General features: G+C 41.1%; 1 protein-coding gene across 3 annotated transcripts in view; it reads right to left on the reverse strand.

The window, feature by feature from the left end:
- The window catches only part of LOC137380048 (ataxin-7), a 143,994-nt gene that overhangs the window by 28,455 nt on the left and 89,000 nt on the right, over window positions 1-26,539 (reverse strand). For 2 of the 3 annotated variants that reach the window (XM_068051583.1, XM_068051585.1), the window contains 3 exons: window positions 9,513-9,756; window positions 6,318-6,589; window positions 488-570 (listed from right to left, as the gene is read on the reverse strand). In XM_068051583.1, coding sequence (XP_067907684.1) covers window positions 488-570; window positions 6,318-6,589; window positions 9,513-9,756 — 599 coding nt within the window. Of the gene's footprint in view, window positions 1-487; window positions 571-6,317; window positions 6,590-9,512; window positions 9,757-24,910; window positions 25,026-26,539 lie in introns of those variants that run through there. The other variant, XM_068051586.1, reaches the window with a different exon arrangement.

Raw genomic sequence — 26,539 nt, forward strand, 5'->3', positions numbered from 1 at the left:
GAAATTTACATAAACTATTTTAACATAATGAATTGCTATTTTAGAAGTGAACTGAAATATCTAATACACTGCTAAATGTGCAAAATCAAACCGAATAAGTAAACCCTTTGCTGTGTACAAACAATACCAAACTTCTTTCCACCAATATCTACTTGTGAAATTGTTTTTCTCAGTGTTTAAATACAATTCATCTGCCTCATACTTTGATAGTGGGAGAAAAGGAAGTTGTTCGAGCAGTAGGTTCTGAAATCTTTTCATTTAGCCTTTCTTCAGTCTTCCTGTACTCCCAACCAGACCTCAGCTGTTATTTTGCAAAATCAAATGACAACTTGCATGCAACTGGATTAACAAAATAGGCCCAATTATATCTTCTGAAATTATGCTTAATTAGTGGCAAAATAATTCTGGTTTCACAACAGTGACCATGCAAATCAGTGACCATGAATCCTTAGCAAAGAAAACAGCACAAAAGCCAACAATAACTCACCTTGCATGTCAAAGATCTTGTACATGGTTTCTTGGTTTCAGGATCGACAACACCACAGTGTCTATTTGGATCAAACTCCCGTTCTATCATAAAATAGAATATGTTACTTGCGTAGCTCAGAACACACTGTGGATTTTCTGTTTTTGTCGGGCTAATGGAGAACCATTGTATACAAAACAACAGGAAAAATTCTGCTGCCAACCTGACATTAAGATCAAATTCCCCACAAATATTTTGCTGACAAGTTGAACCTTCCTAACACAAAAAATCCTTTGCTGCCTGCCTCTCACGTTGGCTGAAATTGCAAATGGTTCCCTCTCCTCAGGCACTGCCCCTTCCCTCTCAAAACTGCAGTTATTTCAATGCCCCCCCTACCCCACTCAGACACCCAAAAACCCTCTCAACTCCTCTACCCATCAAAACTGCCCCAGTTGTGTAGTTACTGGTTTATGGGATGTGGGTGTCGCTGGCTAGGCCAGCATTTATTGCCCACGAGAAGGTGTTGGCGAGATGCCTTCTTGAACCACTGCACTCCTTGGGGTGTAGGTACACCCACAGTGCTGTTAGGAAGGGAGTTCCAGAATTTTGACCCAGCGACAGTGAAGGAACGGCAGTATAGCTCCAAGTCAGGATGGGGTGTGGCTTGGAGGGGAACTTGCAGGTGGTGGTGGTGCTCCCATGCATCTGCTGCCCTTGTCCTTCTAGATGGTAGAGATCAGGGGTTCGGAAGGTTCTGGAAAAGGAGTCTTGGTGAGTTGCTGCAGTGCATTTTGTTGAATGTTGAAGGTGGTGGATGGGGTTCCAACCAAGCAGGCTGCTACGTCCTGGATGGTGTTGCGTTTCTTGTGTTGTTGGAGCTGCACTCATCCAGGCAAGTGGAGAGTATTACATCACATTCCTGACTTGTAGATGGTCGACAGGCCTTGGGGAGTTACTCTCTGCAGAATTCCCAGCCTGCGACCTGCTATTGTCGCCACAGTATTTATGCGGCTGGTCCAGTTCAGTTCCGGGTCAATGGTAATCCCCAGGAAGTTGATCTTGGGGGATTCAGCAATGGTAATGCCACTGAACATCAAGGGGAGATGGTTAGATTCTCTCTTGTTTATGATAGTCATTGCCTGGCACAAATGTTACTGGTCACTTATCTGCACAAGCCTGGATGTTATCCAGGTCTTGCTGCATATGGACACAGGCTGCTTCATTATCTGAGGAGTTGCGAATGGTGCTGAATATTGCACAAGCATCTTCACTTCTGACTTCATGATGGAGGGAAGGTCATTGATGAAGCAGCTGAAGATGGTTGGACTTGGGACACTACCCTGAGGGACTCCTGCAGTGATGCCCTGGGTCTGAGATGATTGACCTCCAAAAACCACAACCATCTTCCTTTGTACTAGGTATGACTCCAACCAGCGGAGTGTTTTCCCCGATTCCCAATGACTCCAGTTTTGCTAGGGCTCCTTGATGCCATACCCGGTCAAATGCTGCCTTGATGTCAAGGGCAGTCACTCTCCCTCACCTCTGGAGTTCAGCTCTTTTATTCATGTTTGAACCAAGGCGGTCATGAGGTCAGGAGCTAAGTGGCCCTGGTGGAACCCAAACCGAGCGTCAGTGAGCAGGTTATAGCTGACCAAGTGCCACTTGATCACACCGCTGACGACCCCTTCCATCGCTTTACCTATGATCGAGAGTAGACTGATAGGGCGGGAATTGTTCGGTGTGGCTTTGTCCTGCTTTTGGTGTACAGGAGGTATTTAGGCAATTTTCCACATTGCCGGGTAGATGCCAATGTTGTAGCTGTACTGCAACAGCTTGGCTAGGGGCGCGGCTAGTTCTGGAGCACAAATCTTTGGTACTATTGCCGGAATGCTGTCAAGGCCCATAGCCTTAGCAGTATCCAGTACCTTTAGCTGTTTCTTGATATCACGTGGATGAAAATTTGGATTGGCTGAAGACTGGCATCTGTGATGCTGGGGATCTCTGAAGGAGGTCGAGATGGATCATCCATTCGTTACTTCTAACTGAAGATGGATGCAAATGCTTCAGCCTGGGCTTTTGCACTGATGCGCTGGGCTCCCCCATCGTTGAGGATGGGGATATTTATGGAGCCTCCTCCTGCTCCTCATTGTTTAATTATCCACCACCATTCATGAGTGGATGTGGCAGGACTGCAGAGCTTAGATCTGATCTGCTGATTGTGGGATCGCTTAGCACTGTCTATTGTATGCTGCTTCCACTGTTTGGCACGCAAGTAGTCCTGTGTTGTAGCTTCACCAGTCTGACACCTCATTTTGAGGTAGGCCTGGTGCTGCTCCTGACATGCCCACCTGCACTCTTCCTTGAACCAGAGTTGGTCCCCGAGCTTGATGGTAATAGTAAAGTGGGAGATATGCCGGGCCATGAGGTTACAGATAGTGGTTTGAATACAATTCTGCTGCTGCTGATGGCCCACAGCACCTCGTGGATGTCCAGTTTTGAGTTGCCAGATCTGTTCGAAATCTATTCTATTTAGCACGGTGGTAGTGCCACACAACAGGATCGTGGGTATCCTCAATGTGTAGATGGGACTTTGTCGCCACAAGGACTGTGCCGTGGTCACTCCTACCAATGCTGTCATGGACAGATGCGTCTGCGACAGGTAGACTGGTGAGGACGGGGTCAAGTCAAGTAGGTTTTTCCCTCTTGTTGGTTCCCTCACCATCTGCCGCAGAGCCAGTCTAGCAGCTATGGCCATTAGGACTCAGACAGCTCAGTCAGTTGTGGTGCTACCGAGCCACTTTTGGTGATGGACATTGAAGTCCCCCATCCAGAGTACACTCTGTGCCCTTGCGACTCTTAGTGCTTCTTCTAATTGGTGTTCAACATGGAGAAGCACTGATTCATCAGCAGGAGGTTTCCTTGCCCATGTTTAACCTGAGACTTCAAGGGGTCTGCGGTCAATCTTGAGGACTCCTGCTAGTAGAACAGGACAGACCCGGGGATGGTGTTGGTGGTGTCTGGGACATTGTCTGCAAGGTATGACTCGGTGAGTATGACTGTCAGGCTATAATAAAAACACGAAACGCTGGAAAAACTCAGCAGGTCTGGCAGCATCTGTGGAGAGAGAAGCAGAGTTAACGTTTCAGGTCAGTGACTCTTCTTCAGAACTGGCAGATATAAGAAATGTAAAAGATTTTAAGCAAATATAGCGGTGGTGGGCGAAAGGGATCAAAGGATATGGGGGAAAGCAGGAACAGGTTACTGAGTTGGATGATCATAATGAATGGTGGAGCAGGCTTGAAGGGCTAAATGGCCTACTCCTGCTCCTATTTTCTATGCTTCTATGATAACAAAAGGGGCGTTGATAAGATCACAGAATAGCTGACCAGGTGGTCATGGAGCAACGGCAAACAATATGTAAATGGTGTGCTGAAAGACAAAGCATCAATACAGATAGGGTGTTAATGGACTGAAAACTGAACAGCCACAAGCACAAACATGAAAAAAAAGTGGGTAGGCACACCAGTTATTTCTGGTGCCTGGTCGATGCTGGGTGGTCCGTCCGGTTTCATTCCTTTTCCTACACTTTGTAGCGGTTTGATACAATTTAGTGGCTTGCTAGTCCATTTCAGAGGGCATTTAAGAGTCAACTGCATTGCTGTGGGTCTGCAGTCACACGCTGACCAGACCAAGTAAGGATGACAAATTTCCTTGCTTTAAAGGACATTAGTAAATCAGATGGATTTTTTTCTTTTAACAATTGACAGTAGTTTCATGGTCACCATTAGACTAGCTTTTTAAATTTCAGATTAACTAAATTCAAATTTCACCATCTGCCATGGTGTAATTTGAATCCATGTCTCCAGAGCATTAGCCTAGGCCTCTGGATTTCTAGTTCAGTGACATTACCACTACGCCACCGCCTAACCATGTTGATCAAATGCTTTTCAGAGGCCTTTCAGAAAGATCGAAAATGTTCGTGCAACAGGTGCAGTATTCAGTAGCCAGAAGTGTTACACCATTGCTTAGCTAGATATTGGGCAGAACGGGATGCATTTCAGATTTTACAGGATGCGAGGTTAACTTACAAGAGCGGCTGGTGATCATCAACCAGAGAGAATATCGAGTGCAAAACCCAACAATTTTGACAGAGGCTAATTGTAACAACCCAATGTCTACTCCATCGGGACCAGTTAACACAGCACATACTGGAGATCAAACTTTGCTGAATAGCTCAGCTCCACAATGGTTAGTGCTCTAAGCTATCGGAGTTCACTATATGTTCATTTGATCTATCTGAAAACTTTTGGGCATTTTCAATCGAGTCAGTATGATAAATTAAGTGCCTGGAAAAAATTATGGAAGACTTGCACCTACATAACTTGTGCATTCTATACATTTCCAACCTTGTAAACACCAAAGAAGTTATCAGGATTTTAAGAATTAAAAGAATTTGCTAATTTCCTGGCATACTCCAAGCTGCTAATACTACAATGGGTATGCAGCCATTTTAACTTTTAAAAGCACTGGATTGCATAACAAAAATCATCAAAAAAGACACTGATTTTCTTTTGTGTTATGCTGGAAACTCAGTGTGAGAATGAAATGCTTTGCTAGCTTTGCAGTGATGAAACCCAGAGAAATGTCTATTCCCTGTCCAAGAGCAGGCATGTGACCCGTTTCCAGGCATCTCTAATGCTACTCCTGAGCTTGCCCCCTAAAAGGTGTATAGTGTGTGTTTTGGGCAACACTACTGCAGAATTTCCCTTCTTCCCTAGAAACACCTGGCCTCCAAGCTGCACCTCCTTGAAATCAGAATCACCCCACAGAGTATCACAAGGATGGAATCCTACCATCGAGATCACCTGATTTACCCAGATTCTTGATTTTTACAGGCTTCATTCAGATTTCCTTTTAACTCGTATTTCTTTCCACAAAATATTTAAAGTATTCAACTAGACTTTTTAGCCCATCCTAGAGATCATTCCTAGTTCAAGATATTAAGAAGTCACACAACCCATGTCCTTTTAGAACTTTAACTCATGAGCTGGAACCCAGCTATATTTTGAAAGTCTTAATGTTGGTACCTTCACTAACCCAACAGATTTTTCCAGATACTGCCCGAAGAATCTTGTTTGAATATCCATTTTTGACTACTTAAATTAAAAACTTACATTGTCTGATCCTACCAGCATACAATAATGATTTAATATTCTACCCTTACTACATTCTTTGTATTCTTCAGTATTGTTCCCCACAATCATACTCTCCTGACTGTGGTAATTGAGGTTTCATAATCTTCCCTCATAACTTGTCCCTTTTACCCTGTGTTCTTCTCAACACGTTTGCAGTGTAATAACAGCGTTGCTTCCGCTCTGCTCAGTGTTTATTTTGCAATACGATGTCACATTCGAGTTAAAATTAAGTAAATTATGATTGAAAATACATTTACCCAAGTCAGAAAAGGCAGCAAGCTGCTTGTTTACCATTGCTAAGCTATATTTCACACATATTAGGACTGATAGTTCTTTGCACAATGTTTGAGTCACAGGAAAGTTACATATGGTTTGGCTAACCATCCCAGTAAGAGAATTCTACCATTTACTTTACCCACAATAACTTCAAAAAAGTTGAGGCATTTCCAGACATTATCTTTCTTTTATCAAACAAAATACTGAGAAATAAAACAAATGCATTGGAAAAGATGATAGGGTTGAGATAGTTAAGTCCTAACTGTCCTTTGCAAGTTCTCTTGTAGTTTTCAGCTAATTAATTTTTAAAGCATAGTTATTTGATATCAGAAAAAAGCTACAGCTGTTCCACTGTAACATAGAAGTCTATTAGGACTCACCTGACAGCCGCTTATGAGAAGAGAACTTCTTGATATTTTTAGCATCTTCAAGTTTCTTTTCTGAGGATGAAGGAACTGACAGAAGATTTTTACCATTGGGTATCTGTCCAGTGGAGGGCAGGGGTGCCTTTGGTATTGTAGGACAATTAAGGCCAGTTTTTATTGAAGCACTCACAGTGGTGGAATTAATAGGAACTGGCATCATTTTCAATGATGTGCCATCAATCTTCACATTAGGATGCATTTTCTCTGGTTTAACCACTGAAGTCATGCTGTGGAATATGACGACTTTTTAAAAATGGAACACACTGCACATTTTATACCTTTCATCCTAAATTAAAGCTCAAGATAACTAGCTCTCTTACTTCTGTTCAGAATTTAATATATACTGTACTAGAAACTATCAAAATATATACTTTAAAAATATGTACTTACTGTTTGCTAACCTCTTAACCAGAGTCACCACTCCATAAATGTTCAGAGGCTAAGAGATATGGTGTCTCAGGAAACAGATTAGCATGACAACTTTTAAAGATTTTTTATCTATACCTGTAGCAAGTATTTAGTCACTAATTGTACCTTTGTATTTTTGGATACAAGTGTACAAATCCACTTGCCTTTTGAACCACTCACCACCCCAACCCCAAGCTTAATTTTCTACCTTCACTGGTACACCTTGGGCAATGAATCCTTTGCAACCAAGAACATGCAGCACACAGCCTACAAACACTGCCCTTGGCTAACCTAGTGAAGATTCCCCATCTGATTTTTTTTCTCCACTCTAAGGAGACAAGACACCCGTGTTACTATAGGTACTGAGTAGCAGATAATATTGGAAAAGAACTTGGGAAAATTGGGGAAATAAAATCTGGGATTAATACTTCACTGCCCACAACTATTACAACTTACCAGTTTTCAGTAAACAGAATACGGACAGCAGCACTTGAAACCTAACTGGTGACTGGGAAATCCTATATAATACTAACCAGGCATATATACACAGATTTAAAAGCTGACAGGTGCTGAGCATCAACAGTAAATCTGTGAGGAAAGTCTGGGCTACATGGTAAGATAAATTAAGTGCTCAATCTTTTTATCAAGAGTCACAATCGCATTGAAGGCCACTCATAGGAATGCTCCAACACTATCACAGAATAATAGGTAGGAGGCTCGTTTACTTTATTTTGTTATTGAATGTGGCAGTAGATACTTTTCTATGACGTGTAGGTGAGAAGTTGAACACCCCAGTACACTAGCCTGCAGGTCCTAGCTGCTAGGTATAGAGTGGCATTGCTGGAGGCCTGGACCAAGTCTCCAAACCATCTTCTTGGGGAAAATGCAGTGTAAGATAGAATAGAGAAAAGAAGAAAAAAAGTAAGGCTGAAGGGGGAGTGAAAGAAAAGGCAGGAACGATGAAGTATTTACTTTTTTTGCTCTGTTTCAGAGTCTTTCATTGTTTCTTTCCTCCTTTGTTCCTTTTCTGTTCTCTCTTCCACCTCCCGCCCCAACCCAAGTTTCTTTCTATCTCAGGATCACTCATAGTCATAGAGTTATACAGCACAGAAACAGGCCTTTCGGCCCACCGTGTCCGCACCGACCACAAAGCATCTATCTATTCTAATCCCATTTTCTAGCACTTGGCCCATAGCCTTGTATGCTATGGCGTTTCAAGTGCTCATCTAAATACTTCTTAAATGTTGTGAGTGTTCCTGCCTCTACCACCCCCTCAGGCAGTGGGTTCCAGATTTCAACCACACTCTGGGTGAAAAAATTTTTCCTCAAATACCCTCTAAACCGCCTGCCCCTTACCTTAAATCTATGCCCCCTACTTATGGACACCTCCACTAAGGGGAAAAGTTTCTTCCTATCTATCCCCCTCATAAATTTTGTATACCTCAAACAGGTCCCCCCTCTGCCTTAAGGAAAACAACCCTAGCCTATCCAGTCTCTCTTCATAGCTGAAATGCTCCAGCCCAGGCAACATCCTCATGAATCTCCTCTGCACCCTCTCCATTACATTAAGCAGCAGGGACCTCCCAGCCTCAAAACAATTGCTTTAAAATTGCAGATCCTGAAGACAAGTGTTGGGATAGCTCCACATCATTAGAATTCCCTGGCGCTTTTTTTTTTTATTCCTGGAAAGCATAAAAAGGTTGATGCTGAATCCCAGCTCGGGCAACACCCCTTGAGGCATTAAAAATATGGAGATATATTTTATAAGAAATACAAAATATAAAAATCCTATATATGAGAACATAATTAGAAAACATGGTATGGAGTACAAATGTTCGTACGTGTGCATAACGAAGGTGAGCCTACTAAATTCAGGTGTATCAGCCGAATAAATTGCTACAGAAAGAGTGAATGTTGCAATACATACAACAGGTCAGTCAGCACTGGTAAACAGAAAAGACAAGTAATCCTTCATATTTCCAGCATTTTGTGTTTTCAGATTTTTTATTTAAACTATTCCTCAAACTTCATTCATCCAAGCTTTCAGATAGAGATTTCTCAAACTAAGTTAATTGGGTTTGATGCCTGACGTGTGAAGAATTTAATTTCCATTAGCAAAACTGAAATCAAATCCCAAATTAGATGTATAATAAAGCTAGCAATTTGTCAACTTTCAACAGTTTTTTTTAGTTGTAATGGCACTGTATTGGAAATATTCTTTTTGCAGTGTTTTATATACCCAAATAACCTGATATGAACAACCTTTCAAGTGAAAATTAGCCAAGTTTGAAAAACAACACAACTGATTGGGGCCAGAGTACATCTAAAGCTCATATACTTTTTTGTTTTCTGGGGGTTGAGGAGTACAGGGAAGAAATTGACCAATCACAGACATCCTGGGCAGTGACTTTACTACAATTAAACTTCAGTCATTTCTGCACTTCTTAGCCATCAACAAGATGTGAACAAAGAAAGACAAACCAGTTTGATAATCAAAGAACCCAAGCAACACAACGTTCAGTGAAGTGTCACAGCCATCTTACTGAACATGAGATAGTTCATGGTTAACTTGGAAATGTTCATCCTAACCATTTGAGAATCTTGGCTATCGAGGATACTGATAATTAAATTAGAAGTTTGGGTTAAAATATCCGAAACCCATGGTGCTAAAAATCAATCTGTTGTGGGAAAATAAAGCAGAAATATTTTGTAAAACAACCAAAAAGAAAAGCTTGCACTAACTTTTTATCATGGTGCATCTTGCCATGGTGAACCAGGTAAAGTGGTCTGCTCATACCACTGATGTGAAGTTTATCTTTGGGGGATTTTTGTAACTTAGAGCTGGATGAAGCACAGTTTCCACCAGAAGAGCGATTGTTCCCACAATCACTACCGCTTCTGTTTTTTGAGAACGTGGAAGGATAAGAGTACGTTGAAGCTGATGGAGGGGTCACAGGTGGTTTGCTTGATGTACCGTGTCTTCTTTCTGTATACAGAAAAAACAAAAAAATTCAACTTCTGGGCAACAATGGAGCAGCAACTAAATTTTCCTATATCCAAATTTTCATTGTGAAATATTCATCCCAAAATAAGTCAATTTTTGTCAAGTTTCAACAACTGTAATAATAAAGCTGGAAGATTTTTAATGCTTTCCATACAATAATGCAAGATATCAGGAACAGAACACCATTAGTCAGTTATGGCAAGTTGTATCTGAGTCAAGCTAATCATTGCTAATACTGTATAATTGTTTTAGGAATCCTAGCTTTTGTGTATGAACATTCTCCGCATGTAGGGCTTTTTACTTTGATTGCCCAATTTAAAAAATCTAGAAGTTTGAAATAGCTTTGAGATATAATTCTGCTCTCCCAAACCAATATTGTTGCCCATCCCTAATTGCCCTTGAGGTGGTGGTGTGCTGCCTTCTTGACCTGCTGCAGTCCATCTGGTGCAGGTATACCCACATTGCTGTTAGGGAGAGAGTGGATTCTATAAGATTTGCGAAAGAACAGTCACTGCTCTAATTTAGTGAAAGATCTCAAATACTGACTGCGTAAAGTTTGAAATTGGCCACACCTTTCCAAGGGTGACCAATTTGCAGTGCTTTTACATAGTTTTTGTTGAAGATGTTCAAAACTTCTGTGGCAGTGTCACCTAAAAACGACTTGTTTTGGAGACTCCAGAGACAGCAAGTGCCAGTTCTACTGTTCAGTTTCAGGCATGCAAGGCAAGTTTCAAATCAGGGACACACACCAACACAACTGCTACTGGAGGACAATTAACTCAGTGAAAGAAGCTCTTTGGTCAGCCTGAAACTTGGTCTTCCAGTGCATGGAGCTGTCCACGACCAGAGTGTTGCAGACTGGCACATCCCAAGGTCCAGGACGACAGGCTGAAGGACACCACTAAAGCTTGGGGCAGCTGTCGCAAAGGCTTAACAGGGAAAGGCCACAAGTCTAAGGCTCTCCTGCCTTAGTACACCAAGGGGCAGGAACCCATGTAAAACCACTCAGACTGTATGCTTGACGTGGAATGTATATTGCAAATATAACCTCCAATTGTACGAGCAGTGAGGCACCTCAGAGTGCTACATATTGTATTGAAAGAAACTGATCTGTACTGCACTTTATGTAATGTCAAATTTGAACTGTGATGCAATGTACTTTTACAATTTTTATGAATAAAGCATATCTTTCGAAAAAAATGTATGGACCTTCACTGGCTGTTAGAAAAGGTTCAGCAGCCAGAAAATTTTGAACTGCAAATTAACAATCACACATGCTCAAGCTTCATTTATTGCACTGGTAATGTGGAATCTGTGCCACAGCTAAAAAATCTAAAGTTTACAGTTAATCAGACACTCATGGTGTTAAAAAAAAACCTTTGAAGTAATTTGTTACATCAGCATAATACTTGACTGGTTTATAGTAAAAACTTAAAATATAATGTAGCTGAGCTAATGATATTTGTGCTGCAGAAGATTTTTAGGGATAAATATAATGGTTGGGCAAATACCTGTGAATGTTGATATCTGCTTTTGACACAAGTGTGAACGGTGGCTGATTATTTCAACATTCTGTACTTTGAAAACTGAAAACTTATTCAAGTACCTGTTGAAATTTTCTTAGGCTTTGATTTTGAAAGCAGAAGCACACAGCATGTAACTTATCGCTCATTTTCCAGCTACATGCCTGCTGCTCCAGGGTTGATCCCCCAACTTGATGGTAATCGTACAGTGGATGATATGCCAGGCCATGAGGTTACAGATTGTGATTGAATACAGTCCTGCAGATGCTGATGGCCCACAGGGCCTCATGGATGCCCAGTTTTAAGTTGCTAGATCTGTTCAAAATCTATCCCATTTAGCACGCTAGTAGTGCCATACAACACGATGGTGGGTATCCTCAATAAGACGACAGGACTTTGTCTCCACAAGGTTTCTGCGGTGGTCACTCCTACCAATACTGTCAAGGGCAGATGCGTCTGCGACAACTAGATGGGTGAGGACAAGGTCAAGTATGTTTTTCCCTCACCACCTGTCATAGACCCAGTCTAGCACCTATTCCCTTTAGGACTTGGTCTGCTCAGTCAGTAATGGTGCTACCGAGCCACTTTTGGTGTTGGACATTGAAGTCCAACACCCAGAGTGCATTCTGTGCCCTTACCACCCTCAGTGCTTCTTCCAATTGGTATTCAACGTGAAGAAGCACTGATTCATCAGACGAGGGGGGCAGGTGGTTGCTGGGAGGTAGGTGGTAATCAGCAGGAGGTTTCCTTGCCCATGTTTGACATGATGCTATGAGACTTCACGGGGCCCAGAGGACTCCCAGGTCAACTCCCTCCTGCCTATACCACTGTGCCACCACCTTAGGTGGGTCTCTCCTGCTGGTGGGACAGGACATACTCAGGGATGATCATGATGATGTCTAGGGCATTGTCAGTAAGGTATGATTCTGTGAGTATGACTGTGTCAGGCTGATGCTTGACTACTCTGTGGGACAGCTCTCCCAATTTTGGCACAAGCCTCAGAAAATGCTAGAGTCCATTATAAAAGATGTAATAGCAGAGCACTTGGAAAACAATGACAGGATCGGACAAAGTCAACATGGATTTACGAAAGAGAAATCATGCTAGACAAATCTACTGGAATTTTTTTTGAGTATGCAACTCGTAGAATTGATAAGGGAGAAACAGTGGACGTGGTGCATTTGGACTATCAGAAGGCTTTCGAAAAGGTCCCACGTAAGAGATTAGCCTGCAAAATTAAAGCACATGGGATTGGAGGTAAAGTACTGACATGGATTGAGAACTGGTTGCCAGACAGGAAATAAAGAGTAGGAATAAACGGGTCTTTTTCCGAGTGGCAGGCAGTGACTAGTGGGGTACCGCAGGGATCAGTGCTAGGACCCCAGCTATTCACAACCTATATTAATGATACAGATCAGGGAATTAAATGTAATATAGCCAAGTTTGCAGAGGACACAAAGCTGGGTGGGAGTGGGAGCTGTGAGGAGGAGTGTGATTTGGACAGGTTGAGTGAGTGGGCAAATACATGGCAGATCCGGTATAATGTGGATAAATATGAGGTCATCCACTTTGGTAGCAAAAACAGAAAGGCAGATTATATCTGAATGGAGATAGATTTGGAAAGGGGGAGGTGCAGCGAGACTTGATTGTCCTTGTGCACTAGTTGCTGAAGGTAAGCATGCAGGTGCAGCAGGCAGTTAAGAAGGCAAATGGTATGTTGGCCTTCATAGCGAGAGGATTAGAGTACAGGATGTCTTGCTGCAATTATACAAGGCCTTGGTGAAACCACATCTGGAGTACTGTGTGCAGTTTTGGTCCTCTTATCTGAGGAAGGATGTTCTTGCTATGGAGGGAGTGCAGCAAAGGTTCACCAGACTGATTCCTGGGATGGCAGGACATATGGAGAGAGATTGGGTCAATTAGGCTTGCATTCGCTAGAGTTTAGAAGAATGAGAGGGAATCTCATAGAAACCTACAAAATTCTAAAAGGACTGGACAGACTAGATGCAGGAAGGATGTTCCCGATGAAGGGGGAGTCCAGAACTAGGGGTCACAGTCTAAGGATAAGGGGTAAGCCATTTAGGACTGAGATGAGGAGAGATTTCTTCATCCAGAGTGTGGTGAACCTGTGGAATTCTCTACCAAGGAAAGCAGCTGAGGCCAAATAATTAAATATATTCAAGAAAGAGTTCGATATAGTTCTTAGGGCTAATGGGATCAAGGGATACGGGGAGAAAGCGGGAACAGGTTACCGAGTTTGGATGAGCAACCATGGCAGAGCAGGCTCCAAGAGCCGAATGGCCTACTCCTGCTTTTCTACGTTTCTATGTTAGTAAGGAGGAGGACTTTGCAAGGTGAACAGGGCTGACAGGGTTTGTCGTTATAGTTCGCTGCCAGGTGGTCTGTCCAGATTCATTCCATTTAGACTTCGTAGCAGTCTGATACAACTGAGTGGCTTGCTAGGCCATTTTAGATGGCATTTAAGAGTCAAGCACATTGCTGTGAGTCTGCAGTCACATGTTGGCCAGACCAGATAAGAATGGCAGATTTCCTTCCCTAAAGAACATTAGTGAACCAGATGGGTTTTTTACAGCAATCGACAATGTTTTCATAGTCACCATTAAATCCAGATTTATTAACTAAATTCAAATTTCACCATCTGCCGTAGTGGGATACAAACCCATGGTCCCAGAGTATTAGCCTGGGCCTCTGGATTACTAGTCCAGTGACATTACCACTAGGCCAGCACTTTATAGCAGTTGGAGTTCAGAATAAACTTACATTTACACATTGCATCATTTCTTAATAGTCTCAAAGCACGTGTCACGAGTTGCTCTAAAGTGCAATTACTGATTACAATAAGAGCTGTAATCTTGACATGCACTTTTGATGGTGCAGCCTTCAAAAAGTAATGAAATATCCAAAGGAACACCCATTTTTTTTCTCCTCCATTTCATACTGAGAGAAAAACTGTACTTAAATCCTGTTAACCCTCAAGCCATCACTGCCCTGATAACTCACTGTGGCATGACTGCCTCCTCTCTGGACATCTAACAATTTATTTTGAAAGGGCAGCATTTCACTTAGCTGTTCCAATGTAAGCAGGTCAAATTTCAATGTTCAGCCTCTTAAATGGTCTCTCTGGACCTGTTTCAGCTGGCTTTTCAGCCAGCTAGGTACAGAAGGCAGAGGGAGTGTTTTACCACGGACTTTGGAACCCTGATGCTGGGACTAGATGAGAGTCCCGAGCCCACACCTGCCGGCATGGGACTGGCTCAGCAATCTTCCTGTAGGTGGCCTCGGCATTTGCTGTCGCTGTATTTAGATGCCACCGGCCCAATCACAGGGCTGGCAACATTGTAGCCTCGGCAGCCCCACCAGGACAGGTGGACACTGCTGAGGCAAGCCAGGGATCGACAGGGCAGCTCAACATGGAGATGTCCTTGTATAGGCAAGTAAAAAAAAAAATTTAAATCTGGCCCCGCCAGATGGCTCACAGGGGATGGCTTCCCTGCCCACAGACCCCACTTTGGACCATGCAGCCTCCTGCTCCACCACTGGCAAAATGCCAGGAGCCAGGGAAATTGTCCTTAATAGGGCCTTTTGGTATTTAAATTGGCTGCCCGCCTCTGTTTGGTGGGTAACTAATACGTATCCAGTCCCGCCGCTGGGAAACTTCCCCAGTGGCAGGACTGCGTCAGGGAGCAGTCCCAGCGTGACTCCCTGCTATTTTCCTGACCACCACCCACCCCCAGCCCAGGGCAGGGAAAATCCTGCCCAGGATTTCAGATATGGGTGCCAGTTCCAGAATGGGGTATAGACTGGTGTATACACAAGAGTTGTTTTAATTTCTATAAGTCAAGTTAAAAAGAGACCAAACCAGGAAAAAAATTGAACGGTATAAATTGCATATTTTAATATTGTCATACTATAATATGCCTCAGTTTTATGCTAAAACATTACTGTATTATTTTCACTACTAACGTTTCTCCCCTCCTCTGTCAGAATTTAATCAAGATTTGGTTCTATTCCTTATATCAATTACTTTAAATCTAAAACTCCCGGCTATTGGTCCCTCTGCTAAGGGAAATAGTTCCCTCCTATCCATTATATCTAGGTGCCTCAATTTCATACTTAAATCTCCCCTCAGCCTCTTCTGTTCCAAAGAAAACAACCCCAGCCTATCCAATCTTACTTCATAACTAAATGTTTCCTGTCCTAGCAATATCCTTATAAATCTCCATACCCTCTCTAATGTGACCACATTACAGGAATGATGCAATGGCGAGAACTTTACGCAGTACTCTAGCTGCGGCCTAACTAGTGCTTTACACAATTTTATATTACATATGTTTCAACTCAAAGGAAACTACTATGCCTTCTTCACCACCTTATCTACCTGTCCTGCTTGCTTTCCCACCTAACTTTGTGCCAGTAGCAAACTTGCATACATTGCATTTGGTCTCATCTAAGTCATTGATATAGATTTTATTCAGCTCAGTCCCAAACATTGATCCTTGCTGTGCTTTAGTTGTAATCTGCCAAACCAAAAATCTTGCCAATGGCACTGCTACGTCAGAGTCCCCCACCATCAAAATCCAGAGAAAGGGTCACCATTGACAAGGTTTTGACCACATGCTCTTTTGGCCACTTCACTGAGGTTGGTCTGATCAAGATCCTGGTCAATGGTGACCCTTTCTCTGGATATTGATGGTGGGGGACTCTGACATAGCAGTGCCAGGGGCAAGATTTTTGCTTTGGCAGATTACAACTACTGGAGTACCTCGAGGATCAATGCTTGGGATTGAGCTGATTAAAATCTATATCAATGACTTAGATGAGATCAAATGCAATGTATGCAAGTTTGCGGCTGGCACAAAGTTAGATGGGTAAGTAAGCAGGACAGGTAGATAAGGTGGTGAAGAAGGCATAGTAGTTTCCTTTGAGTTGAAACATATATAATATAAAATTGTGTAAAGCACTAGTTAGGTCTCAGCTAGAGTACTGCGTGAAGTTCTCGTCATCGCATCATTATATAAAGAGTATAATGGACTACTCACCACTCATCTGGACAGGTGCAGCCATAACATCACTTAACAAGCTCAACAATGAGCAGGACTAAGCAGTCTGGTTGATCTGCATCCCTGCCAGTGAACTAGATAATAACCACCCCTTCCATCACTGGTGCACTGCAACTGCAGCAACTCAGCATGATTACTTTTGGCAGCACCTCCCAGCTCATAGACCTCTCCCACTAAGAAATCACCTGCTCTTTCCCTTCCATGTCATCAACTATCCTGACTTGTATATTTACATCTGTTCCTTCTTTGAAGGTCAGGAGGATGACCATTACTTGGCACTTATTGTGAGGCAAATGTTATATGCTGCTTGCCAGCATGAGCCATGATGCAGTCCAGGCCCAGCTCTAAGCTGGCATAAGCAACTTCATTATCAGAGGAATTATGAACAAAACTACAGGTAGTCTTTCTACCGTCCCCATGGAACCTAGATGAGGTCACAGATGCTGCTAACAGCCCACCAAGCCTCATAAATGCCCAGTTTGCTGGATGTGCCATTTAGTATTGTAATAGCTCCACACTATGATGGAGGGCATCACTATGAACATGTGAACACAAATTGCCCACTATACGCAAAGACCAGCATAACTAAGTAGTGCTGCAACATGGGTGCAAAAGTCCTCCATTCTTTTCTTTTTTGCTACATGAACAGTTTTAATGAAACAACTCACTCTCATTGTAGGGAGATAAAGCAAAGGCATTGAGTTTTCTATCTGTGATCATCTGACAAAAAAATCTTTACAACCAGTCAATTTCATAGAAGCACTGATATTGTGGCATAGGAGCAGCTAACCACTCTAATCCAATTTCCCACCTAAGCATAACACAGGTGAGTGGCTTAGACCAGATTGCTCACAGTTCTATACCTCATCGGCCCAAAACCATGTCCACTCTGTGGCCAATCACTACACAGACTAACACAATATAGTCAGATCAGGACAGGCTGTTAAACCTGGGTCTGTATCACTCAGTCTAGAAAAACTCTGACTCTAAACTGACCAACTTGGAAACCAGAAGACTTGATTAAATTTAAAGCTTATAATTCAGAGTCCATCGAATTTGCTTAGATATAAATCAAAGTTTCATTGAAATATAGTTCCACAATGATTAGTGTAAAAAAGAAAAAGGCAATAATTTATTAAATTGTCAGAGATCCTTAAGAGTATTTTGCTTGAAATAAACTTAAGACGTTCTAACTGGCAACTTGAAATGAATACAAATCAAGAGTTTGCACTTTTATGACAAAAAAAGCAACTGCCCACTTTAAAGTGTCGACACTTTAAATGGTGGGATTGTAATGTAATAAATAGCAAGTCCCCGAATAAAACCAGGAACAAGGCAAACATAAGAAGCCACACAGATCAATATTTTCAGAATATTTACGGTACTGTTGTACTTTTATTGTATTAACTTTCCTTCATGTATTTAATTCCCAGCAAATTTGAGACTTAGTGTACAATGAAGCATTAATGGGGAAAAAAAGATCTTAAAACCACAATAAAACTAACCTTAAGGCGCCATTTTGACTGGTGGAAGATTCAAATATTAGTCCATGAGCAATCAAATCACAGCCAGGGGAAACAAAACATAGGCCAAGAGCAACTGAAGAGCACCAAGGATTGCAGCTTCAAACTAGAATTGAATGTGCAAAGAACTGAGCTTTCAAAACTTTATTGTAGTTCTATTTAGATTTACAATCACAGCTCAAAAGAAAATGTTGCTATATTTATTTATCTGGCTAGACTTTAGCAATTAATGATTGTCATGTTAAACTGATCTGGTTATGTGAATGAATTGTCACCTTTTACAAAAGAGAGGTGGGAATAGTCAATCTTTTGATTAAGTGCGCATTAACTATAAAAATAAAATGAATGCTCAAGAAAGCAGACTATATTCAAGGCACTTGTACTCCCAGAATGACTAGTTGTGTTCTTGACATATCCATTGTTATGCTAAATATATTTTTAAAACTTCAGTAATAGGCTCATTACTATATTAACTCGACCTAACACAATCTGACCTTTTAAAAAAAAACTAGTGCTCAGGTGTTTCACCTTATTGTCGCTTCCCCAAATCTTCCATTTTACTTTAAAATTTGTAAATTCTGCATAACTTAAATTTTATAAGCACCCCAAAAACATGTAAAAAAAAAATGTTGAATAGCTGCTCTTATTTCAATGTTCAAAAAAAACCCCTCTAGTTTCCTTTTGCTGAAATTTGGCTTTAAATTGTGACAATCCAGACAACCAGAAGTCAAACTTGGAAGTTTGGCAACATCAATTTTGCCTATTTTTCCAATTAAAACCAGAAAGAGCTTTAGACATAAACTGATCAGTGACCCTACAATCCAAAACATTTAAAAAAACATAAAGCATTGCAGACAGAAGAATGGGGAGATGAGGACATTGAGTTCTAATAAAACATATTAAAACTGCAGGATCATACATTAAGATTTTGAGTTCATTTTCAGGCTCACAAAATGTCTAGTGCCCTGAATGCACTTTTATTCTATTTAATTTTAAACATCTTCAGAACATTGATTTACCATGATATGGATAGCCTTTCCTTGATCCTCGTCTTTCCCTGCATTCCACTCTTTGTTCATTTAATGACACTTCATCTTTTATTCCCTTGCATTCATTTTATCACTTCTTTCTTGTGTTTTTCAATCCATATCTTCCAATCTCAACCTGATCTTGCTTTGCCTTAATCTTTTGATCTTCACCTGAGAAAACTTAAGTTTCCAATAATAGAAAGTCCTCTGCATACAAAAGGTGGGTCGCAACAAAGATTTACACTAAAGCTATTACTTACATCTACTTTGCAGAAATACAGAAAGGTAAATATGAACCTTCTGTAACATAAATTTAAGTGGAAAATCCACATAAATATCCCCATTACCTTTTCAACATACGGTTCAAACACAAAATGTTTGAAGAAACATGTGGATCTTCCCCAAGTCATACAATTAAAGCAAGACATTTTATGAGCAAGCAATATGCTTTAAACCTGCATTATACAAGCACAGTGTACATGAAAAAAATGTGCTGAGCAAAACAAAAAGACCAATTTAAAACTGAAGCAGTTTTTGAGTCAAAGTAACACAGCTGTGTGCTAAAGAGGACAGGTCAACCAGCTGCAGCACACCCACCCACTAATAAGCATCTAATGTTTCTTCCTGAATGTGTATGGATGCAATTGGGTCAAAGGTCAAGAGCCTGATCAAATACCGTAGAACAGCATCCTGAAAGGCCCTCTACATGAACTTCAATCAATAGCTGATGTGTATTTTTGATCATGCTAGTAAAGGATAACCGATAAACTATTTGTTATAGCTCGAGGCTGAAAACCTAGGTTAACAGATAAATGGCTAGCCTTTTTGAAAAGCCATTCAACTTGATCGCAACATGTTGGCAAGGTTGGCCAAGACAGTTACTGCCCATTTTTGACTGGCAGCATCCATGGTAATTTCCTCCTGGTGTTTTCCCACTAATTACCAGATTTACTGGATTCAGGTTTGACAATTTGCCATGGTAGGATCTGAATGCATGACCTCTGGGTTGCTGTTCAGTACCATAACCAGCAGGCTACCATATCCAAACAAGTGCACTTGGCTGTAAGTTTAGATGAGGTAGACATTCGGTCATGAGACATTAAATGCAAGGGGAACCTTCATTCTCCTTTTCAACACTGTTTGCTCTAACTTCAAATACAGCAGCAAACAATACTATTGCAGTCTTGGAAAAACAAGTTGGTTTTATCCACAAATAGCTCCCTCCACAGCAACAGGAACTAATTTTGCAAGAGAAATGCTACTAAATATCAATACTTGCTGGAAAAAACGCAACATTATACAGATAACTTGAGTCAGCAGAATGATGACCTACAAACATACAAATCAGCATGGGACCTGATGGAATAAAATCAGCAAACGACTGACACTGCCCACAAGTGCAGCCTACTATGCCTCTTTACCATAAAATAGGCCTTATTTCATGACCCATCTCACCCCCAACAAGGTTACACTGATTGCATAGAGACCCCCAGAATTAGCTTTGGCCACAAAAGAACTGGCCATTGACCAAAACAAACAGAACTCAGCAAATCAAATTTCCTAAATCCAGGAAGACGACAAAAACTCTCACACCTACAACTGAACAGGTTTTGGCAGTAATATAATTAGTAAGCCACAATCCAGTAGATTCCTAATCATCTAATCATGGTAGAGCATGATTCAAACCTGTTCAATTTACTGCCATTATTCATGGCATCACACTCCATAAAACCATTGCCACCATTCCTGAAAAGCTGTTGCCTTGTAATATTAGAACTTTCCTGAAACTGACTCAGAACACAAATAGTACCTTGGATGAGCAAGTATAAAATGTTACTACTGGAACCATAAACTAATTCCAGATTGCACAACAATGCTTGATGTGGCAATTCACTTCCTCACCATGGATTGCTGCCAGAGCAGGGACTTGGATTCTCAGAAAGCCTCTGCTTGTTTGGATCTTTTCCCCCAGTGCAAAAATGCAAGTTTTTTTTTTGGCCAGGTGGCACTTTTTATTCTACTTCCACTTCTCCACGGGTCACAATATATATTTAAATTTTTACCCACTTATTGATACGGTCAATCGTAGACTATTTTTTATCCCAGAATAAAACACACCAACCAGGTTTCTTCAATAAACAAAATTTTTAAATTATAAACCAAGTCTTAACCAGTAAAGAAGTATAAGCGCACAGATTGAAATATTAAAGTTCCCTTTTTACTTTAGCCCCTCATACTTTCACACATAGACACCCGTTAACCGGAAAAAATAAAGGGATTTTTGTTTTTAGAGCTCTATTACAGACAAAAATAAACATTTGAGCAAGTATTCAGCCCATTCTTGAAGAGGCAGCAGACGAGATATGTTGTGTTCCAAAGCTGGCACACAGTCTGGCCACCGAGTACATGTATATGGGTCACTGGGATCTTTTAGAACAGATCTTTTTAGGCGAGGTTGAGAATTAATTTAGCAGGCTTTTCTTCAAAGACAGAAGAAGAAATGAGTTGACACAGTGGACTGCTTAGGATCTTTTAGAGAGCTGCTAGAAAGCTGAGCTGGGTTGTGGTCTTCTCTTCTTTTCTTGGAAGTTCACTTCCTTTTTATACAGTCCAACCCCAACTCAAAACAGTTCAAAATTGAAACTGACAACAGGTCAACATTTCGTCTTTCATTAATCTTGACCTGTCACTTCTTTGTAAACATCTTCTCCAGTTGTCCAAAGTTCTCTGCTGTTTATTGAGCTGGAAGTCAAGCGGTTTCCCAGAAAGACTTGTTTTCCTCGGTGCCCTTTTTAAAAAACATTTCCAGGCACTGTTTTACAAAGTAAAGTAGACTTTACATGACCCCTTTGAAAACCCCAAAGTTTAACATTTCTTCAATCTTTCAAAAGTGAATCCTCAAAAAATGTATTTAACAAAACACAGGAACTTTCATAACACTGAAATGCTTGGTTTGTCTTGAAGATAAGACAGGTGGTAAATGAACACAAGTTCGTCCTTTTATGTACTGACTCACTCAAAATGGAACTGGTAATGAGAGAGAGCACCAGTCTGTCGTTCCATAAGCACCGCTGTCCTGAGACCCAGAGTTTTTCAGCGCACAAAATAAGCCGATCACCTGAAAATGCATCTGGGTGGGTCGGGGAGAAGGACACAAGAATGAGATCTAATCTCAGTTTTGAAATTTTCAATTGACCTAGCCTCTACAGCTTTTTGGAGAGTGTTCCAGATTTCCACTACACTTTGTGCCAAGAAGCGCTTTCTGAAATCACTTGAGAGGTCTAGCTCTAATTTAAAGTTTATGCCCGTTTGTTCTGGATTCCCCACAAGTAGAAATAGTTTCTCTCTATTTACCCGATCAAATTCTTTAAGCATTTTAAACACTTTAAAAAAAAAAAAAATCTTTCATGGGATGTGGCATTGCTGGCAAGGCCAGCCATTTGTTGCCCATCTCTAATTGCCCTTGCCAATTGAGTGGCTTGCTAGGCTACTTCAGAGGGCAGTTAAGCGTCAACCACATTGCTATGGGGTCTATAGTCACATGTAGGCCAGACCAGGTAAGGACTGCAGATTCCCTTCACTAAAGGACAAGTGAACCAGATGGGTTTTTAAGACAATTGATGATAATTTCATGGTACCATTACAGACTAGCTTTCAATTCCAGATTATTAATTAAATTTAAATCCAACCAGCAGCCATGTCCCTAGGGCATTAGCCTGAGCCTCTGGATTGCTAGTTCAGTGACATTACCACTACACTACAGTCTCCCCAGTTAAGACTAGCCACTAATCTTCTATACTCAAGGGGCTATAAGCCTGAAGTGTCCAACCTGTTGTCATAATTTAATGCTTGTAGTCCCTGTATTCTCCACATGCCTGCCACAAGGTCAATATCCCAGTCCTATTGTGGAGGGGGAGGGAAAGAGGAGGAAAACATGTGCAAAAGAAATGGCCACCTCAATTTACTTGCATCAAATTCAAGGCAACTAGGGATTGGCAATAAATGCCAGCCTGACCAGCAACACCCACATCATGAGAATGAAATAAAACAAGAAGACACACACAAGTGCACCCCTGCACAAGGTGGCAGAAGTACAAGAAATTAAGCACAAGGAGGCCTGAGTGAGTGGTTTTGACCCACCCCAACTTGTCCAACTGTCCTTTCAGTTAGTGTCCTGCTTTACATAATGAATGGATAAATGCCTAGCCGTTGAGGTGTTGCGAAAAAAAGTCAAGAAATAGTTTAAATTATATCCAACGATCTTCATTGTTTACTCATTAATGTCCCCAATTATTGCAGAAACAGTGTGGATTCCAAGTTTGCTAGTTTTAATGTTAAAGCAAAATGTAGGCTTTATGAGACAGCATTCCATATAGACATAACCTAAAATGTACAGCAGGATGTATATTTTTTGAGGAATGGGTTCGCCTCTGACTAACAAACTGATTGAACAATTCTTGATGTGATTTAAGAGCTCCATTCCCCATTTTAACCACTAATATTTGACTTGCATCTGAGTACCTCAGCAAAGTTAAAACCTCTGTTTTACAACGCTATTAGTACTGCAGTGACTTACACTAAACCTCCAACCACGTTACACACAAGATCCCACACAACAAAACTAAAACTGCATGATAAATAACTAGATATGATGACATTTCTAACCTTTGCCAGTTCTGATGAAAGGTCACAGACCTGAAATCTTAACTCTGTTTCTCTCTCCACAGATACTGCCAGACCTGCTGAGTATTTCCAGCACTTTGTTTTTATTTCAGATTTCCAGCATCTGCAGTATTTTGCTTTTAAGATTAATACTAGGTAGGATAATGGTAGAGTTCCCTGCTCTTCTTTGAATAGTTCCATGGAACTTGTAACACACACCTTAATCACCAAAACAGATGGATAAGATGTTAACACGTCTCAGGTGAAAGACAACACCTCTGACAATGCAGCACTCCTTTAGTATTATTTAGGCAGATACGCCAGTATATGAAGTTCTGGAGTAGGAACTGAACACAATCTTGAACTCCTTAGCAACAGTACTATAAACTAACACCTGCTTGTTAGCATTCCGTATAATACTGGGCAGTTCTGAATGAAACCAGTAACCAGAGCAAGTCTTGTGGAAGCTAAAAGTGCAAGGTTCTCCAAGTTTCCCATAAAGGATTTATTTCAATATATTAATTTGTAATTAACAAGCGAGCACTAATTATACTAATGCTCAACTACAAAACTGCCGTCAGGAGACGGGGCAGGAAAAAAGCAAATATGGTCACAAAGACTTGCCTTAAACTTCCTGCTTTTGTAAAGGCCCTGATTGTTGCAGCAACACGCATGAATACAATATTTGTTGAAGATTATAAGAACACAATTTTAAAATTGCAGGCCCGCAAAGTATGTAATCCTTGTTCAAATTTGCACATTCTCATTGCAAAAGCAATTTCCAAAGAGCAAAGAAACAAATAAAACATAACAAACATTAACTGGACAGCTCACATGAGAAGGGAAGTGAACAGCTTGTAAGCAAACCTTCCTGTGTGTTCATAGTATTTCCTGTGTCATGAAGCCACATTTACCACTGCCTTAAAAGGGCTCTTAAAAAGAGACCGAAGATCTCAAATCCCACTCGTTAGAATTTCACTGATTTAAGTAATTGCATCCGTTTGCTCGATCCTACACTGGTAACAGTTTGCAGCATTGAGAGCAAGTGCAAACCTCAGCACTCTGGCACAGTTCATTAAGCTTTGTTCCATCCACTTTTGCCAGAAGTACTCAAATAACATTTGCAGAGTGACTTATATGCAAGATTGGTCACAGCAGTTAATCCCTCATTTTGAGATGATCTACTTTGATTCACTTACTCTACTTAGGCTGTTAAGAGGAACTTCAACAACATTCAGCTGCAGATTAGTCTCGGTAACAGATAACAGAACACGGCCACTTTAGCTTCATGCAGTAGCAGTAACATAGCCCACACTAACCTTCTGTAAACTCCATGTAGATCTGGGCGTTCTGCCAAAGTCCTTTCATTGAAAGCTACACAAGAAACTCCAAGTACAGCCTGTGGCCCAGCGTTAAAGAGCAGAGGCCGATCAGAGGAGCCTCTTTAATAATTCCCATTTACAATTTGCTTCCACTTTGTTACCGAGCTGGCGTGGAGGCCTCAAATCATAACGTGTTTGTTCATGAACTAAATAGACATCATGTTTGGGATTATCTAACTAACACACGTTAATAGTAATATGTTTGAAATACAAAAAAGGTCCTGGAAGATGGATACAAATCAGAGGTATCCAATGTTCTCTCATATGGTCATATTGCAGTAACTTGTTAAACAGTTAAGATTCATCATCTAATTTCAAAATACTGATATTACCTTTCCTCAGCAGTAATTTGTTTTTGAATTGCTAGACTGACACTAATGGTCTTCCTCATTACTGCATCAGTGAGGAAACTATCACCAGTCACAGTGCAATGCAAGATACAGAAAAAAGTGCCAGGAAACCAAATAAATCCATGTAAGCAAGCCAGATTCCAGAAAATTAAGATCAAACAGATGGGAGGAATCTGCCAAGCACCATTTTCTAAAAAATAAATTTAGCAGTAAAAACAAAGAGAATTAACTTGTCTTGTTCTCTCCACAGATGCTGCCTGATCATCAGCATTTCCAGTATTTTCTGTATGTTTTGTTCCCCTCAGTCAATTTCTATTAATTAACAGCAATGAAAACTATTACTCCCCCTACCCTACAACAATGCAAGGGAACTGAATTATCACCGACTAGATTAAAGTAGCCTGGCGAATGACTAACATGAATTCTGTTTAGAAAGTCTTTCAAGCAAACTCCCTGATTACATCAACAGACACTTGCATTTATACAGTGCTGTAAAGTAGAAAAGTGTCCCTCAACACATCAGGGAAGTGGAATCTGATAGAAATCAATGCCAAGACAAAAGGTGGCTATATTAGAAAGACTGACAAAGTTTGATTCAGGAGGTGGATTTTGTGAAAGGCCGTTAAGCAATAGAGGGGAGAGTTCGAGGGAGCAAATTCTAGAGCAATAAGGCTTAAGGGTGGCTGAAGATACAACTGCCAATGATGGGGTGAGGGAGTGGAGGATGTCGAGACCAGAGTTAAAGGAAGCAAGAGTTTCCTGAGGGTTATAGGTCTGGAAGAGGTTACGAAGATAGCAAAGGGCAAGACCACTAAAGAATTTAAATGCAAAGGATAAGAATTTCAAATGTGAGGTGGTTTGGGGGGTGGGTGGTTGGGGAGGAAATCAGGAGCCAATGTAGGTCAGTGAGCACGTGGGTGATGGCCGAGTGGGACCTGATGTTAGATAGGATACAGGCAGCAGAGTATATGAATGAGATAAATTTTATGGCGGGCAGCGGATGAGATGGCAACGAGATAATTGGAATAGTTGAGGCCAGAGTTAACAAAAGCACGGATGACAGTTTCAGCAGCAGATGGGTTCAGGAAGGGATGTATGGAGGTGGCCAAGTGTGAGGTGGAACTAGGCAACTTTTTTTCAATAGAAAGGATGCTAGTCAGAAGTTCAGCTCAGAGTCAAATAGAATGCTGAAAGTGAGAACAGCCTCACTTGGCTG

The sequence above is a fragment of the Heterodontus francisci genome, chromosome 19, assembly GCF_036365525.1.
Source record: "Heterodontus francisci isolate sHetFra1 chromosome 19, sHetFra1.hap1, whole genome shotgun sequence".
Taxonomy (NCBI): Eukaryota; Metazoa; Chordata; class Chondrichthyes; order Heterodontiformes; family Heterodontidae; genus Heterodontus; species Heterodontus francisci.